Source organism: Lissotriton helveticus, chromosome 2_1 (genome assembly GCF_964261635.1).
Source record: "Lissotriton helveticus chromosome 2_1, aLisHel1.1, whole genome shotgun sequence".
Classification (NCBI taxonomy): domain Eukaryota; kingdom Metazoa; phylum Chordata; class Amphibia; order Caudata; family Salamandridae; genus Lissotriton; species Lissotriton helveticus.
This window is the reverse complement of record NC_136059.1, coordinates 946,019,850-946,038,551: the sequence shown is the minus strand read 5'-3', so window position 1 is coordinate 946,038,551 and position 18,702 is coordinate 946,019,850. Positions and strand designations below refer to the sequence as shown.

At 41.6% G+C, this 18,702-nt stretch overlaps 1 protein-coding gene across 2 annotated transcripts in view; it reads right to left on the bottom strand.

The window, feature by feature from the left end:
- PTCH1 (patched 1) overlaps nucleotides 1–18,702 on the bottom strand; it is a 102,774-nt gene that overhangs the window by 26,197 nt on the left and 57,875 nt on the right. For both annotated transcript variants that reach the window (XM_078675694.1, XM_078675693.1), the window contains exons 3-11: nucleotides 12,141–12,330; nucleotides 11,442–11,514; nucleotides 11,176–11,267; nucleotides 9,011–9,212; nucleotides 7,723–7,844; nucleotides 4,298–4,445; nucleotides 1,985–2,116; nucleotides 1,663–1,818; nucleotides 468–566 (exon numbers count right to left, since the gene is read on the bottom strand). In XM_078675694.1, coding sequence (XP_078531820.1) covers nucleotides 468–566; nucleotides 1,663–1,818; nucleotides 1,985–2,116; nucleotides 4,298–4,445; nucleotides 7,723–7,844; nucleotides 9,011–9,212; nucleotides 11,176–11,267; nucleotides 11,442–11,514; nucleotides 12,141–12,330 — 1,214 coding nt within the window. The remainder of the gene's footprint in view (nucleotides 1–467; nucleotides 567–1,662; nucleotides 1,819–1,984; nucleotides 2,117–4,297; nucleotides 4,446–7,722; nucleotides 7,845–9,010; nucleotides 9,213–11,175; nucleotides 11,268–11,441; nucleotides 11,515–12,140; nucleotides 12,331–18,702) is intronic.

The following is an 18,702-nucleotide window of genomic DNA, read 5'->3' as shown; positions in this document are numbered from 1 at the left end:
GATGCATGCGGTAGATCTTGTCTGCAGAAAACAAAAAAAGCAGGCAAGTACATGTTGCTTTTAAAACAGACATGTCATTCAGCCCTGAAACTTCACACTCTGAAGATGCCAAGATGAAAGACAGAGGTGAAGAGGGAGCGGTGCCCGAAAGCTCGAGTTCCATCAGACAGGATGGCTACATTCTTAGTGATAGGTGCTTTACAAGGAATATGGGTTTAAACAAAACAAAACAAAAAAAAAAAAAAAAAAAAAACAAAAAAAGGAGCTTATCTCGAAATGTTGAGGAGAAAAAAAATATATAGTAGACAAAAATACAAGAATGAGAGTGGTCTAAGAAGCGTCACACCCCACCACAGCCTCACATTAGTGGCAGGAAAGAGTTCTAGAAACGCAGAAAGGTTCAGGCACAAATAATTCCGTACATCGATGGCTTTACTTTAAGTTTAAAGATTACATTTAACAATTACCTCAAATGGAATCCGTTTGTTCTGCCCGGTTTCACTGAATGCATGTGCCAGTAGGAAAACATCGTCCACACCAACTCCAAGCGCAAGAAAAGGCAAAACCTAGAACAACAACAGGCTATGTTAGGAGGATGGCTTATGGTTTTGTTGCAGAGTTAATTGAAATACACCAATGGGTCCTACTTTCTTACACAAGTCATTTTGAACAACATACATTTTAATGTAATGTAAAGTAACTATCTAGGCCAAGCTCGTTGACTAATTTACTAGAGTAGCCTATGACCAGTGGCGTAGCTTCAGAGGGGGTGGGGTAGGGGTGTTCCACCACACTTCACCCCCCCATAACAAATGTACTTTCTGCTCAATAGTTGGGTACAGGTGCTTTCAGTCTGGTGATGGTGAGAGGTCTGTAGGATTTAACCAAGAATGTTTACATAGACAAAAATGGGCCCACTCTTGCTTTTGAAAGTCCTAAAAAATGTTTGTTATTTTACAAAATATTGTGTTCTCTTAGAACTCCTACCAGTCCACATTTCTTTCCCTTGCCACTGTCCCTTAGGCTCCTCTCTTGCACCCTGCTAGTCGTTCGTATTATGTATTTTAACATTATGTGTCAGCCGGATTGTTGGAAAATCTGAAGCGGACCACCCCCACAATCTTACTGACCAAGCTACGCCACTGCCTACGAAGTCGAGACAGACCATGATAATCCAAAAAGTAGTTTTTACTGAACAGTCAAATCTAGTAAGAAGATCTCATACATATGCATAGATTTGTCCACACTAGTCATCAATCTAAGGGCCAAGGTTCAAGATATTCCAGTAGCAAAATTTTGGGGAACTACAGGGATATGCATGGACACATCTCAAACTATGCTAACAAGTCGTCTCCATGTAAAACAGTTCACAAAGTTTGAGTGGAATTGTAAACACTTTCTCAGGGTGCAGAGATTTCCTCTCCATGCACCTTAAAAACACCAAAAATATTGTGGCATATATATACTTTTACCAACCGTTTATGGGCATGCCAGAGCTTCCATTATGGGACATAAGTCCATGTCTAATTATAAGCTTAAAGTCCTTGCATGTATTTTTAACACCCAGATCAGGCCAGTCATGGATAAGCATCCCTTCGAAGTCTCAGTTCTAAAATAAAGGCTACTTTAGTAGTGTCCCCCATGAATCAATGTATTAAGTACCTGAGTTGTGGCTGCATTAAAGGAAATTCCAATCAATGAGCACAGGCCCAATCCTGCAGCCACAGACAGTGCAACCAACAACACTCCTGCCAGACCCACGGCACCCTGAGACTTGGCACAGTCCCACCGCAGCATGGTCAAGCAGGCATAGGCAAGCTGTTGACAGAAGAGAAACAAACACACAAACGTTAATCACATAAAAATTAAAACCCACAAGTGGTCTTGATTTAGTCTTCAAAATAAATTTCACGCAACACAACTCTGCCTAAAGTTTAGAATATATATGCTAAAGGAATTTATTCACTTGAAAAGTGCATTTTACCATTAATAAGTAGCCACTCGCAACACGGATAACACTGATGTCAGAAAAGGACTTTAATATATCGTCCAGCGTAGTCGTAGTGAAGGAGAGCACCTTCTGAGTTGAATTTTGTGGAACACTTTGATGAACAACCTGCAAAAAAAACAAAAAACATTAATGCTCCAAACAGGCAGAGAACATCTCCTTTAGAATCACCATGAAAATGTGCCTAGTGCAACATAACTCACTTACAAGATAATGGCTGTTTTTTTGCAGGTCTGGTCAGACCAGTTACAATATTGCCAGCTCTGGCTTTGCCCAGGAGCATTTCCATCTCGCCACATGATATCGGCCGTTTGGTACATTATTCCTCCTCCTAGTGAGTCATTTCAATGGTACGAGGGGGTATTTTATATTTGTGAATACACCCAAACGTGACATTAAAATGTTTTTCACCTAAGCATTGTATATAGGAAAAAATCGTTTGTTCTGATTTTTCACTGCACCTAGCTTTGAATATTTTATTCAGACGTTAAAGTGCAAGGCTTTTGGCTTTGCCAATGCTGGTTTGTGTGCACCCCCAGCAAACAATGGGGACGCATGTGAAACAAAAATGGCGGCCAAGTCCCCAGGCTCGGCAAAGGACGTATATATAGCACGTTGCTATCTTGCAGCTTACAGAATGGTTTGGAGTCTGTTGGTAGAGCATTCTGACTCTTGAAACAGAAGACTGATGCCTTTTCGGCCATACAACCCTACAGCATGTCAGTAGTTATATCAGATATCCCTCGAACCATGCAACAAATATTCTTGGGGCAGCACTGCCCTGCTTTTCTCGACTTTTAATTGACTGGCGAGTTCAGTGGGGGTCACGGGCGGCTCTGCAAAGGTCACTGCCTGGGAAACAAAGGCCAGATCATGTCACATTACCTCACCAAGGCGACTGCAGCTGTGAACAGAATCTGGGCCTCACTAATGTTTTCCAGACACCTTTCTTTTTTAAATGTTACTGTGTACTCAAGCGAAGCACAGATACTGGCCAATTCTCTCTGAAATCGAACAAACTGCTTTGGCACAAAACTCGTTATTTTTAAAACTGGTTTTGTGGCTTGATTTCAAAGCTACGAAAAAAACTCCTTTGTTTCACAGTACCCCTTTAATTACACCATGTGTACTCCAAGATTAATATGGTAAAGTAGGTGCATGAAATCAGCAATTCCCTAAAGAGAAAAACAAAAGTGAAGGAGAGGCCTCACCACTTCCTGGATGAACTGTGCATTACAAAGAACAAATGGGGTAAAAAGCATTGCAGAAAGAAAATCCACGTATCGAATTGTGCATTACTTAGCGCTTTGAATCACACACTTGCAGGCTTTACAGAACCAAATGTGAGCACATTTCAATTTAATTCAGCTATTTATTAAAGTAAATAAAAAACAAAGTGGTTGTGAATGTATACCTTTAAGAGTAGCTATCACTGCTAGACTCAAAGTATATTTTAACGCAAAATGTTACTTTCGCTTTTCAGATGGCTCCATGCACCAGACATCTAGTTGTTCCTGTTCTACTTTTGTTGAGAACGCAAAAGGAAAGCACAGATTGAGGCTGAATTTTCAGCCACCCCCCCCCCACCCCCATGTTCAAGAGATTTAAGAATGCTAAGAGATCGGAAAATAAAATGACAAATAGCCCCTTGACTTTTATTAGTACGCTACCAACACAGCAGGAGGTGGGTTTTATGTAGGAGAAAACACAACCTGCTCATTAGGTAGTGCAAAACCTAAAATAAAATATATATATATATATATAACAAAAGAAACCTGTGCTAGGACTTAAAACAGGCATACAAAGAAGAGTGCAAAGAGATGTGCTCACCAAGATGGGCTATCTAGGATGGGTTAAATAGAGATGCATTAGCCCTTGCGCTCAAAAGAGTCTTAACCTTTTTGGTTCAAGTAAAAAACGCTGGGCCCTTTTAACGTTTAGGGCAAACTGATAGCTCGAATGGTTTTGCTTTGAAATATCCATTAGAGGATCACAATTTGAGAGCCAATGTAGAGCATTTTATTGCATGGTACTATCAAGCCAGCCTAAAATGGTGGTGATACAATTACTAGAAAGGTGATTGGAAAAAAGAATGCAAGCTGGATCACTTGAGTTATAAGACCGACAGGTGAAACTTATTTGTGTCATCAACAATCTCAAGGAATTCTTTCCAAAACCATTTAGTCATGGTGTTCTTTGTTACAGGGGTGAACGGCGTGAAAGAGCAGACTACCTTTCAAAGGCAGCAGAAAACGAAGTTGTGAACACACAAAAAGAAATGGTTCTTACCTCAACATACATCCTCTGCCAGGCCTCAAGAATGGCTGCAGCCTTGTCTTCATTCCAGTTGATGTGCAAAACGTCCTCGTATCCCCTGAAGTGCTCATACATTTGTTTGGGGGTCATTAACTGGAACATGGTCTGCAAAGCCTGGGCACTGCAATTCACCAACAGGAGAGAAGAAACATGAGCAGACTGCTTTTTTACCCCACCAAGACAGAAAGGAGTACTTTGAACTAATGCAATAAGGAAAAAAAAATCCTACATCTATGAATAGAGAACGGAAAGCAACCAGGGCCAACTGTACAAGCGGCCGCTTTGTCGCATGTGAAGGAGGCCACGTCTGCCAGGTGGTAAGGCACTTACATAAAAATTAAATCACCCATTTCCTTTCTTGCATATATGAAGCAGGATGATAAGAAGGGATACTCAAAGCAGATCAACTTCAGCAGGGCCAGGCAGGCGCAAAGGCTAGCCTGGGGCTGAGAAGCATTTGGCCCCGCCTGAAGAGAATTACCAGACGTGCACCCATGACACACTGCAGAATCAGTAAAGTACACAAAGGATGATTATTGTTTAACTGAAACGCATTGCATCCCCTCCCCCAGATTATTCAATCACATTCTGCACAGACCCGCATAGTCTAGATCTGCAGGCCACCAATAGGCAAGCCCCGCCCCTTTCAGGACGTCCATGTATGCTCTGCTTCTGCAATGCAACTTGAGTCACTTCTGGAGGTCTGAGAGAAAAGCAGCTCGTGAATGCTTGAAAGTACTCTAACGTAGATTTACTTCAAACTAAAACATCTGCAACCCAAGACACTGGCCAATTCGCATTACACAATGAAAATCTATGTACTTATCTTAAATAACAAGAAAGTGTGCAGGGTGTCGGGTGTCAAGTGGAGCAGCAAATAAAGTCCTCTAGAAACTAATGTGGCTAGAAGCCCCGCCCACTGCGTGGCCCCACCCATCTCAACTTGACCATCAAATGCTATGGCAGGGCACAAGCCGCTGACCTACTAATTGCTGCCATAATTCCAGTCAACGGGCTGTGTGCACTACCTCACAACAGGCAAACCAAACCCTCTTAATATGGGATAAATGGTGAGAGTTGACTCACCAACAGGGGGAAGATAGGGACGACAGTGAATGATTCGGCTATCCTGGAGGTAATACGTAAGAAAAAGAGCCACATTTTACATGACAACATGATTACGCCACACAGCAGGGCTGCTCCATCTATGCACCCAGGATCCGGACAACATTCCCATATCCGTCAGGGACATCCAAACAATGCTCACATTTTTTTTTTTTTTAGGAAATGTCTAAAGCCACCTCCTGAAAGAACACTACATCAAGAAACAATAACAGTCCACCTCGACTCAGAACACAGGTCCCCTTCCAATCACTTTCCATTTGACCCTGAACAGTGCTTCACTGCTGTTTGGCTTGGATCACACTAAAAAAACACCACATATTTTTAAACTAGTAACGGGCCAGCACGTTGAGAAAGGACTGTGGACTCAAAACCAAGTCACTCTGGTCTTTCCATATGCAAAGGTGCTAGTAATTTAATGTATGAATCATAATGAAGTCAAACGCCTTGCAATTCTCTAATTTAAGTAAAATGCATCCTCAGAGTGACAACTGTGCATTTAATATATAAAAAAACATAAATAAATAAAACCCACAGGAGCAATGCCACATTATGTGCCAGTCCTTATCCATGCTCAACATCCAGAGACTCTGGTGCATGTCGCTTAATAGCCCCATTTTCCCCCAAAATGTATAATTTAATCTGGTTTTCGCATTAAGAGATCTACAACCCTTGTGCAATGTACACGGTTTATAAAACTGCAAAAACAAAAATGGCAGAACTTACAATATACTGCTCAAGGTTAAAAATAAAAGCCTCATACATTGGATCGGATTAAACTTCAGATGGGCAATCAGGGCATACCCAGCACAACCAATTACAACTGAACACCCTAATGATTCAAACATTCAGGAACTAATGAGCACAACACAAAAGAGAAGCCATCCAACAGCACCTTAACTTTCTACCTTCAACCAGCACGCGGAAAGACGCCGGGACAAACTCAACTCCAAGATCACAACACTACTTGGCAAGCTCACACACTATCAAAAGCATATATTTTTGGAAAGGGTAGCCGCCCCAAAAAATACTTGCCTCTCCTTACACATTCAGCTTTCACACAGCCAACAGAACAGCCTATTCAAACCACACAGCACATGCACCTACACACACAATGCAAATGATGGTTAATTAGGAGCGGACAACCAATAATACAATTAACTTTACACACGACGACCACCATACAAACTAAATCAACATTAGTTACGTTAACAGTTATGAAACGCATACCCAACAAAAAGGTTTCATGGCGCGGAGTAAGAGAAAGAACACCAAAATTCAAAACTTAGCCATAAACTTGTTGAAAAAACCAGGATTAAGAGTGACCTGAATTTCGGATAGGCAGTTGTGGTTCTTATGTCAGAAGGCAGAGTTTTCCAAATGTGCGGAGCAATCTCAGAAAATCTGGCACCTCCCAACCTCTTCTTTTTAGACTATTCATACCCGAGGTGACACACTAAAAGCAGCAAACCATCGTTGACATCAGATATACAACTTTTGTTTGACATACACAGGCATGGCCATGCAATGGACAACCTTTCACTCTTCAACAATAAAATAAACACAACCATATATACAAGACATACCACAAAGATTATATATACTCTATGGAATAAACCCGAACCGACAGAACACTTCGATAACGTCCCAAAGAATTGAGTTACTACAACACAAGGACTCAAATCCCACAGAGAACAAAAAGGGTGCACAGAAATCAGACCGCAACAGGAAAGGACACAAAATGTAGAAATGCAATACACAGGTGTTGGTAACGTATTAAGAAGCTTTAGACCAAATTCCCACAGTTCAACAAGCATTTCTGTAGGTTCCAATGGGGTGCTAGGAAGCAGCACCCTCAGATATTAAGTAATACAAATAGGTGGTCAAAGCAAAGACTCTCTAGAACTAGTAAATAAACGTTTTAAGAGCACTACAATGGATAGAGCCTAACATAAATACCAACGCCAAACCCACCTGTTTTGTAAGCTTTAGCAACCCACTGCAACTATAAGATCATGATAAACTTGGTCGACAAACAACTTCAACATTAACTAGGAAGTTAAAGAAAATGCAGTTTGGCACATATCTTTTAAATAGCCTATAACTGACTAGGTACTCCCATTTAGAGTCTGCCACTTGCACGGACTTAGGAATACAGCAAGTACTGTCTGAAGCTCTCATGTAAGGTCGTGGTATAAGCTACACTGTACACCACCGACCAATTTTTTCTAAAATGTCTTGTAAATTACATAGAAAGTAACTTTAAAGTCATTTACCGGAGGAGGGTTCCATTGCTGTTCTTGACCGTACCACCCACAATCAGTTCTTCTTGCCAGCGCATGTACTTTTTCGACAGTCCATAGCATCCACCACTCAAAATAAGTGCCACATCAGGAGGCTAGAAGTAAAAAAAAAAAAAAATTAAAAGGGTCCGTTGGCTGGCCTTCTGTGTAGCTACAGGAACAAAACAAGCTGCAAAAGTCTTTTTTCCAAGTTAGTACTAAGTTAACCACTGGCAACTGAACCTGGACTGGCCCCAGTGTTAGCCTCTGCCCGATACCCTAGTCTCTAAGTGTCTAACCTGAGGTCCTGGGGAGCTTTAGAAGTGTACTCCTGTGGTTGTTTGAGCACCAGAATGAAGTTTGCAAACTTGAAAACGTTTCCTCCCGACTAGTGAGACTTAAAAGATTAAGTAAGATGGTAACATTTTTGTTCAGAACAAACCTGGTTGGTCTCCCTGACCTGCACTCATTCACTGTCCGCCTCAAATTGTGGCTAGTTCTCACTGCAACACAACCATTATCCACCATTTGAGCTTTTTAGCACCAAGTCTACTTTTGAAATTTTGAAAAGTTCATATCTCTGCTTTCGAAATTTTGAAAAGTTCAAATCTCTGCTTTCCCTTATTGGATTTTTGTAGTTTTGTTCTAAATTTCACTAAATTTTTCTAATTCGGTTTGGAATTTATTGTTGTACATTTTTACTTTATTACTACGTGGTACTGCATACACACCGCCCTAAGTTAAGCCTGTTTGCTCTGTACCATAGCTCCATGGATAGAGCTCTGGTTAATTTATTGAGTTTGAGGGGTTCACCCGGACAGGAATAGGGATGTTTCCTTGAGGTGGGCAGTCAGCCACCACAATAAATCACCCAAATTCTTACAGTGTGAGGTTGGAGGGAGAAGGTACACACTTTTGAGAGCATTATGCACTCGTTTCAAACAAGCAACCTCTGGGTTTAATGTGCCACAAGAAGAAGCCGTCAGAGGTGGACAGAGGACTATAGTTCTAGAGTAGTCCCTCGTTCTGAAAGTTTCCAGCGAATGGCAGAAAGAGGCTGCTTGAAAAGAACAAATGACAAAGTGATGGACCCAAAGCCCCTTCGATGTATACTAGATCATTAACATTATCTGTGCTGCCAAAACACAGATATAAAAGTGTTCAGAAATCTCAATGCCATGGCCTACTCTATTCAGAACAATTCAGCAACAGAACAAAATTTCAGATTGTTTTCCCCCGCCCCCCTTCTTTTAACACACACAAGCGAGAGCTGCAAACTTACTTTGGTTGAGTTTTTGTTGGGGGCTGTAACAGGACATTCGGGATCTGTGGGATTCAGGCAGGGCCGGTTCATATAACCCTGGCCGACCTCAGCCTTGTTAAGCAATTCCTCCCAGCTGTCAGTCTGGTAATTTATTTTCTTTAACTCCTCCAGGAATTCCAAAGGGTCGAACTGTGTCCACTGTAAAGGCGCATGCTTTCCTCTGCAGAAATAAACATTTGAAGAACGTGATCAAGAAAAAAGTCTTTAAAAGCAACTATCAAATTAATTGTATATTATATTATATATATACATACATACATATATATATATATACATATACACACATTTTTTGCGACACCTCCTCAAGATAGACGAGCTTTGTATTCCTTTGAATTCAAGAAGCCACTATTCCGCAGTTGTGGATAACACATACGTGCACAAGCAGTAACTACTAGTACGTTTTGCCCTCCAATGCAGAACTGCACGAATCTATTTTTCAACATAATTTTAACCTCTTTATTCAAGACTTAGTTGACTAATAACTTCCAAAATATAATGAGCATATAGTGAAAAAGATTCTGTAAGTACAAGCAGCAGCAGTTTCTCCACCACATGCAGTTTGTCAGAGCAACACCAGCCACCGCTGCTCTAGCACTCAGAAGTACCACCTCAGCAGAGTCCCCTTCAAGGAAAGCAATGCCACCGAAGACCACAAAAAGGGTGAACTGAAGAGATCTGCGGGCAGAGCAGGCTTCAGGGGGGGTGAAGCCGAGGCCGTGTTTAGAACTGTACAAAGGGCACGTTTTATCATCACGTCGGGCGTCCAAATTAATACAAAAAGTAAAAAAAAAAAAACACCAAAAAAACCCGGCATATTGCGCAATCCCCCCTGAGGACTCAAAGTTTAATTGTGAAATCATACTGCGCTGGAAGGGAATCAAACATCATTCCACTAGCATACTTGGGAGGGTGAGCGATGTATCCAATGACAAATGGTAACTTTTGCAACCTACAAAAAGGTGGTTTGCTAGTGCTGCACTAAGGATCACTATTTTAGGGCATAAAGCGCTCTGCAGTCATACAGACCTGGGGGAGGGTGCAAGAGCTCGAACAGAAGTTCGCACAGGATATTAAGCAATCTGGACATGGAATCAAATGATAAGATCTTGGGTGCCACTAATGATACCTTAACTCCACACCCCCAGACAGCTTGGCAAATACCCAGCTACCTGCTTCTGCGACATGCACGTCACTTCTCTTAAAACCTCCCCTCGCCTTTAAGCATGATCTACTCATCAGATATGCATCCAACTCGCTTGCTCCAGGTTTCAAACCACACAGCACAACCTTTACTATATTTTCAATTAATTGCCCTACAACTGAAGCAAGCACACTCTCCCTAAAGCGATCTTAACACAATTGACAGGAGGCTCTACTGCACACTACACAAAACATGCAACCAGCGACTAGCACAATAGCAATCAGTCCACATTTAATGAAGAAGCGGCTCTGCGGATATTTCGCTGTAGGACATATACTACTGTATGCTATGCAGTGGTGTTTGTGTTTTCCCTAGGTGATATTTCCATGCTTTTAGCCACCCCTCGACCCTTTTCAGCACCCTATTGTTGTGTGCTGCTCTTCAGTGTCGAGCAGCAGGCAATTGCTTTCTTTTGGGGTTGGGGAAGGGGGTGTGAGTGCAAGTCCACAACCCAGGATGTGAATAATGTAGACTTCTACAGTCCATATTTTTTAAATAAATCTTGTTAAGAGGGAGGATACGGTCTGAATCCATGCTGCTGGTCACCACCAGGCATCAGTCGCATAGTTAATGTGGTGCAGGGTATACGGTGCCATATCCATCAGCAGCAAAAGCTAACAAGAAGGGCTGCATCTGTACTCACAATATTCTTTGCACATTATGTTATGCAAGGGTGAAAAGGGACTGGAGGTATTAAAAAAGGCAAACTATTTTACCTGCTAAAAAGAATAGGGGTACAGACTACTCTTTGGGTGGCCATTGATTGTGACAAATTAAAAATCACTTTTTATTAAAGGATTACCCTATCAAGACAATATATACACACACATCTATATCTATACACACACACACACACACACACACACACACACACACAGTGATACAAGACACAGGCCGCTGAAAGAGGAAAGTAAGAACTTACGGTAGATATGCTGTTCCAGTTTGTAGTTTAGCACCCTCCCAAAAACAGTCCAAAGGCGTGATAACCAAACATGGATAAAGAGATTCAATAATCTGTAAAAAAAAAAAAAAAATAATAATCAAGTGTCTATACACCAGAAAGGAAAGTACAATCACACGAATAAGACACCACAGTAGGAACCTAAGAAGGGAAAAACTTCACAGAACAATATATAAAAATAGAACACAATGAAAAGTGAGTACTTGAGTAGAAAATGGCATGCATACCTTGTTCACTATGTAGCCAGCTTCTGTGATAAGTTCGCCTGATTTATAGCATAACTGTTCCAAATTCCATTTCCTAAAAGCACAAAAAATGGACTTTCATTGGCAACGCTTTTAAAAGCACTCCTGCTCTCACCCACCCTACTACCAATGCATCCACAAACAGTACAAGGACATAGCAATGACAAATAACCGCAACACCCACTATTTTAACAGCAAATCACCAGTAGAGTTTATTATTTCAAAGCTTCAGCGAAAAGAGTAAAGCATAACTGTTTTGCCAGGACACTGTTTTCACAGTTAACTGACAGCGGTTTAATACATTTAGTTAAGTCATCTTTGGGAGACACAATCACAACGTAATTCCATGCAGATTATCTACATCCATAAGAAGAGGGTTGCAAGAGGAACAGGAAAGAACACAAGTTAGGCCTCCTGCATCTGTTCTAGGCACCTGCCTGCCGCCATCTCTCTGTTATTTGGTCTTGATGGCTTCTTGCCATCAGACATTTCAGTACTCCATAAAGTAAACATTATATGCAGACACTCTTCAAAACTGGGTTCCTTTCCCCATTTCTGCTACTAAAACAGGATCCACATTAGGAGGAATTAAAAAAGCATAACAGCAGCACAATTTCTTAAACGCCCCACCTGCTCTTAGTATAGAACACATTTAAGACCATTCATATTACCATGCATTACCTGTTGTACATGTAGACTTGGACCCTACTGGCTTCAAGTGCTGATTGGAGGTGTTGTCGAAGCGCTTCAGAGGTTAGTACGTTAGCACCATCTTCTTGCGGTGTTTGAATCATGAGCTGGGGATTAAACATGGCCTCCTCTCCAATCTTCTGGCGCGTGTAGTTTAATTCCCGACTCACTCGTCCACCAACTATTGGAAAAACAGACAATTTTATAGACCTCTAGGAGAGATGGTTATGAAAATCGAATTGAACCATAAAATGGGCTTCAAAAAGTTTCACTTCATGTTATTAATCCACATTCCGAACATTTTCTCCAAGTAGAAGTGAAATCGTAATTATTGCAACTTTTCCGTTGCACATCTTCAGTAGGCTATGCCATTTAATGAACAATTGTTCCTAAGAAATCTCAAACACCATGTCAGCCCAAGATGTTACAAGTGAAGGAGAAACAATCATACTCCCGAAATCTGTAGTTTCATCAATTTTACTATTTGCTCGTGTGATAAATGGCCTCTAAGAAAATAACTAATTTTATCTTGGATACCTACGAACAAGCAGGTTAACCATCAAAGCAAGGATCATCTTATTTAATTGTATTCATGAAGGATGTAAGCTTGAATAAGGAAAGCACTTAAAGTACACAAGTCATTTTCTGAAAGGTCTTCGGTATGATCTTAGAAACGCTTAAAATGAGTACACAGGTGTGTAGATTCGGTCACCACACTCAGCCCAGTTTCTAAACTCCAAAGACAAGACATCTAGATGGATACTTGTGCACATGCATCACTTCTAGCTCGTGAATGAGACTCTAGTACAAAACTTTGAAAACCTGGGAGCCAAGGGTCAACAAAAATATTCAGTGAAACACTGCTCAACATCTTCTTAGAACAATGGTGTCAGATGTCACCTCAGACAATTTTATTACAGAATGGAGTCTTTTCAGAACCCCCGACATGGACGGACCATCTCAGAACCTGGTTAGGCTAACAAGCGCTCCCCCAACTGTAATCCAGAGATGTTGGCATAACCCAAGTATGGTACAATACATCCAAATGATCAGAATACTGCTCATGCCACAAACTAATTACTGGTCAGACCCAACTCACTGAAGTTCAGGTTTGGTTATCACTACCGTCATAAGTAGCAGTGGAGTCCTTCAAATAGATCACTTCCCTTTCCTATTGTATCCAGACAGCAAAAAGGTTCAATATTTGTTTCACAGGACTCCTGCTACACCGCACGTTCCATCCGTTCTGCAACAAGCTGGACAAATTACATTTCTGGTGCAACAGTACATCTAGTAAAACCCTACACCTTTATGGCGTCAACTATTCAAAGTGGCTGCCTGGACATGTACACACGCATCTACCAATCCACATTTCAGCTTTATATTAATAGCTTGTTTAGTGCTCAACTCAAATTTAACCTGCCTGATTCAAACATTGATAAGTCACCACATGCCAATTATTTTTTCTTATAGTTGTCCATTTTTTTCTCCTCTATGAGCGTATACAAACCCCTCTATACTCCCACGAGAGACAGCCATTAATATTAGCATTTTTGGCTAAATTAAAGTTTGCTTTCAGAACGTTATCGTTTAAGGGGCAATAATGCATGAGCAAGGAAATGGAATCGACGGCATACCCAAACCTTATATGGCAACCTATTGACAAAAACAGCGCACGGAGCTGAGAAAAGAAAATGGGGCACCACCTGCCAGATAAAAACACCTGAAAGTTAATGTTGGAGGCACAGCATCACTTAGTCTTGTGGTCATTTCTATACTTAACAGTATTTAATACTTTATAATTGCAAAGCCCTACATTAAATGGAGGGCTGGAATAGTGTACTACAGGTTAGAGAAGAGTTCAGTGGGTTACACGTGTGGTAAGTTTTATAGAAAGGTTTACCTGCGCTAATGAGGCAGGAAATAAAAGTGGGGGGCCAATGTTTTAAGATGCCCAAAACTAAAAGACTATCCAGTCAATTAGGTGATGCCTGTCTCATCTTCCACTGGACTGGGAAAAAGCCTGTGGCCCCCCTTTTGAAAATTTATAAGAGAAAGTGTCTCCCTATTTTAACATATGCCGTGGGTGTGTGGGCTATATAAATCCCAAGCCCCTGCAAAGTGTACAAAATAGAGTATTAAGGAGACTCCTGGGGGTTCCTCCAACCTGTTCCACTTATATTTCCCATCAGGAGCTTGAGATGGAATATGTAGAGAACACTATTAACCTAGCACCTTTGATGTGGTGGTGCTCCATATGGACATAACCATACGCCACTTTTATCAGCAATTGCGCAGGATTAAGGTGTGACGGAGCTATGGCCATCCTTTGGATTTAATACGTGAAGTTAGGGTTGAGTGATCTGGTAGAGTGGCAAATCCTTCATCAGCCTTAAAGGATGTTGAAGCAGGAAACTGCCCTGGTCAAGTCTGTTTAAACAAGACCGACAATATGTTCGAGAATTATGCGAGTCTTCTAAAATTATGGTTAGAGAGCACGCTGCTCTGCATGTGACCCCGGGAATGGCACCATATTTGGGCTGGGCTGACTCCTCATGGGAGAGAATGCTACTTACACGATTCCCCTTAGGTTTCGTGAGAGGACACTGGAGTTTCCTTGGGAGAAGGGGGCGTGGGGGGGGGGGTAGTATTGTGAAATGCCCCATTAGATGAGTCCTCACATCAATGCCTGTTGCACTTCGAATTTACAACAATTATTGTTAGGAGGTGGGGCATTTGGCCTTCTATGGTTGCTTTTGGAATATTTGCAAACCTTGGATTGCCCCTCGAATTGTGTTAACATCTTCTCTTTCTTAAAAGGTCGACATGTTTCAGCCACAGATAGCCCTGAGGGTCAGGTTGGCTTTCTTCAGGGCCTAGTGTCTCTATTAAAGGAATAGAGAGTGAGAAAAAGAAGGGGGTGTATGGACCTTTATAGGTCTTGGTCATAGAATAATTATTTTTCCGGGACTCGAGAGGCATAGACAGAACAAGTGCTCGCAACAGGAGCAGGTCGATACGCCCTCAGCATGCCCGAAGAGGCTCGATCGTCCTGCCTCAAAGGTACTTGAAGCCCTTTGATTATCTAGAATAATTATTCTATGACCAAGACCTAAAAAGGTCCATACACCCTCTTCCTTTTCTCACTCTCTATTCCTTTAATAGAGACACTAGGTCCTGAAGAAAGCCAACCTGACCCTCTGGGCTTTCTGTGGCTGAAACATGTCGACCTTACTTTGGACATAACCCAGTGTGGAAGCCCTATTATTCAGCTTCCTTCGCACGCCAATTATTTTAAGCAGGTTTCTTTACAAATACATGGATTACAAATTTACGGACATTGTGAAAGAACCTTTTTAAATTCCATTTCCCCCTTTTTTATAACTGACTCACTACTGTACTAACCAGTGGTTTACCTCCCGGTGGAGGAAGCATAGAAACAAACCCGATGATGATGCTGTCACGTCGCTGATAACACAGCAGGCGGAGAACCAGATATACCGCCTTTTCGAGTCTGGGTGCGTGAATGAGGGTTTTTTATCGGAACCAGAACTAAAACCCTGGTTACACAGGACAAGTGATCCCAAAACTATGAATACCCAGTCAATTAAGTGATGTCCGTCTCATCTGTCACTGGACTTACCAGTGCATTTCATAGCAGAGATCCAAAATCCTAAAGTTACACATGCAGCCATTATATGCAATACAAAAATGTACGCATGCAGTGAAGCCAATAAGGAAGCTAAAAAGTGGGCACACCCAATTCCAAGCAAAAGGTGATAAGCATACCAGTACAAAGGCAAAGACACTTTCCCCCTGCCAGTCAGACAGATAAACTGAACTTTAAGACCACAGCACTGGATACTAAAACGTACATCGAATAAGAGCGCGTGCACGCATCAGGAACAAACTGGATACAGCAAATCAACCCAACCATTTTAAGAACAACCAAATCGGAAATTATTCCATTTTGGTTTCATTACTGGCACAGTCCTCGATAGGACCTCACTCAGTAAAAACAACTATTGCCTATGTTTTGATAGTCACGTGCCAACAAAAGCAACTCAAACAAGCAGTGGCAAAGCCAAGAGGTGGTGATATTTTTGAAATAGCAATGGTATACATTTTAACACCATCAAAATGTCCTATCAGCCCTCTCCTAGTGCAGCTTTAGCATGCTGCAATACTGTAAGCAAATACTCGAGGTCAGAATGGAGTAACTTGAACGCTAATCAACCACCTCATGGCGTGTGCTAAATATAGGCACTGCAGAAGTGGAGGCAGGTTAGGTAAGTAGGTACAATAGGTATACTTCGTTAAGATAAACAAGTTAAGGGTGGTAGGTGAGGATGGTCTATGGAGAACCCTAAAAACAATCACTATGAACGGCTCAGAAATGATTGTGTGACAGATGTATACTTCCGATGTAAAAGAGTCCAGAATGCATTCTAGTGGATGCGGAAGGTTACAGCCAAACACACCAATAGTAAGAGGGAGAAAGAAATACTAGTGTGCTCATCCAAGATGCGACTGACCATGCCCTCATTGGTGAACGCTCCTGAGCCAAGAAGTCAATGGAAAAAAGATGCTGAAACAAAGCGTATGCATAGAATACAATATTAGCCATGAATGGTGCAAGTGCCATTACAGGTTAAACCTTAAAAATTACTTTATTTTAACCCAGCATCCAGGACTACAAAAGTGGTGCAGAAGGTGGGCACAAGCAATATAAAAAACACACATACACACGACAGCGACTACCCACTTCTAGCTAGAACGATAAGGAAACAATAGTAAGTGCATACAGCGAATACCAGACATGCTTGAATAGTGAACAAGGGACTTTACGGTGGAGAGCCTTACTGTACAGACACGAACACAGAGTGATCAATAGTGTTTCCACTAACAAGACTTCAAACCTGGGTAATGATTGAAAACTGCTGGCTCGTCTCTGGGGGAGACCCCCACTATGTTGAGGCAAGCTGAATTAAGAATCATTGCTTGCGAGGCTTTGATTTCAAGCATGTTAAGTTACAATGAAGTTGGGAACACGGTCACATGGACAGTGAAAAGGGACATGATCAGATGAATGAACTGAAGATTCCACAACAGTGATTGCACAGGAGAAGAAGCGTCCTTGTCTGGGTTTACAAAATTTCTGGTCTTTCAGCAATCATGTGTGAGGCGGAAGCAGATTGTGGTTGTGGGGGTGGCTTGAATCACGCCTTTAATGAAAGGAGGAAAATGCTCATCTATGGCTTTGTGACAAACGGTAAGCGCTTTGAATTTGATTCTCTTGTCTACTGGTAGCTAATGAAGAGTATTCATATGATGGCGCTAGTGAGGATCTCTTAGAAGAATTCAATATAACTCTTACTGCCGTGCCCACAATCATTTGCAGCTGGTGCAAAGCAGATGAGATAACATATGATATAGTGAGGTACATTAGTTTAATCTTGAGCATAGGGCAGCCTTTATCACGGGAAATTTCTTTTCAGAGGCAAGGTAGACATTAGATTCCTTAATTGGCGTAGATGGAAAAAGCATGTGGTGGTGAGATACGTAATTTGGAACAAAAACAAACCCTTGGGTTTTGAACAGTGTTTTGTGGTGCGGAGCAGGTTCAACGGGGGTGGGGAGCATTGGTTTAGTGCTACCCAATAAAACCCATGCAATAAACTTGGTTATTGGGCCATTGTTCCGAGGGGATGTGATGTGGGCTGTAGCCAGCAAAGTAGTCGGGGATCAGCGCTACCAGACCCTTACATGAGCAGGCCTAAGGCTCCTACAGTTCCTCAGCCACCATCAGCCAAAGAGGCTGGAATGGCCATCACTAGCCACTAAGACTACGAGCTACTTAACTGGGAGAGCAAGCTGCACATTAGCAACAATGAAGTCACCTCAAAAGTCCTAGCTGCTTAGAGGTGGAAGCAAATTATGAACTTGTGGTTAGACGGCTGGAAGTAAATGGGCTGACAATCAAAATTAAGGTCTTTTTCCAAATATCATAGAACAGAGAAGTATTAAAGAAAACCCTCCTTTTCCATCTATTTTGGTTTTTAAGTTATTCTTCTGCAACCTCAAATGTACTATCTAATGGTGCTATCAAGAAGGTTTAAAGCCCACCAGGTAGAAGAGCAGGCCTTCCCAGTAGCAAACACCTATCCGACCAGGATGGAAACTAGAAGGCCAGCAAAGGTTTGCTTATAGTATTCCAACAGCCAATAGTTTTTAAAACGGTCACACCAAACTAAGCTTTGAAAGCAAAACCTGCCAAGAATTAGTCTCAACGTGCACATTCAAAAAACAAGTGCTCTATATGGAGTACGAAAAAAAAGTGGGAAACACTTCCGTGGAGAGGTATGGGGAGGGTTGCGCAAGGACCACTTCAGTATTATGTAGAACAATAGTTAAATAGATGAACAGAAGGTGAAATAACTAACAGCGCCTAATATAAGGAATAAACACAAGTTAAGTGAGAAGATTAAACACAAGCCATTTAAACTGCAGATAGAGCAAGATAATTAGGAGGCAAAGGGAGAGGAGGCATGGT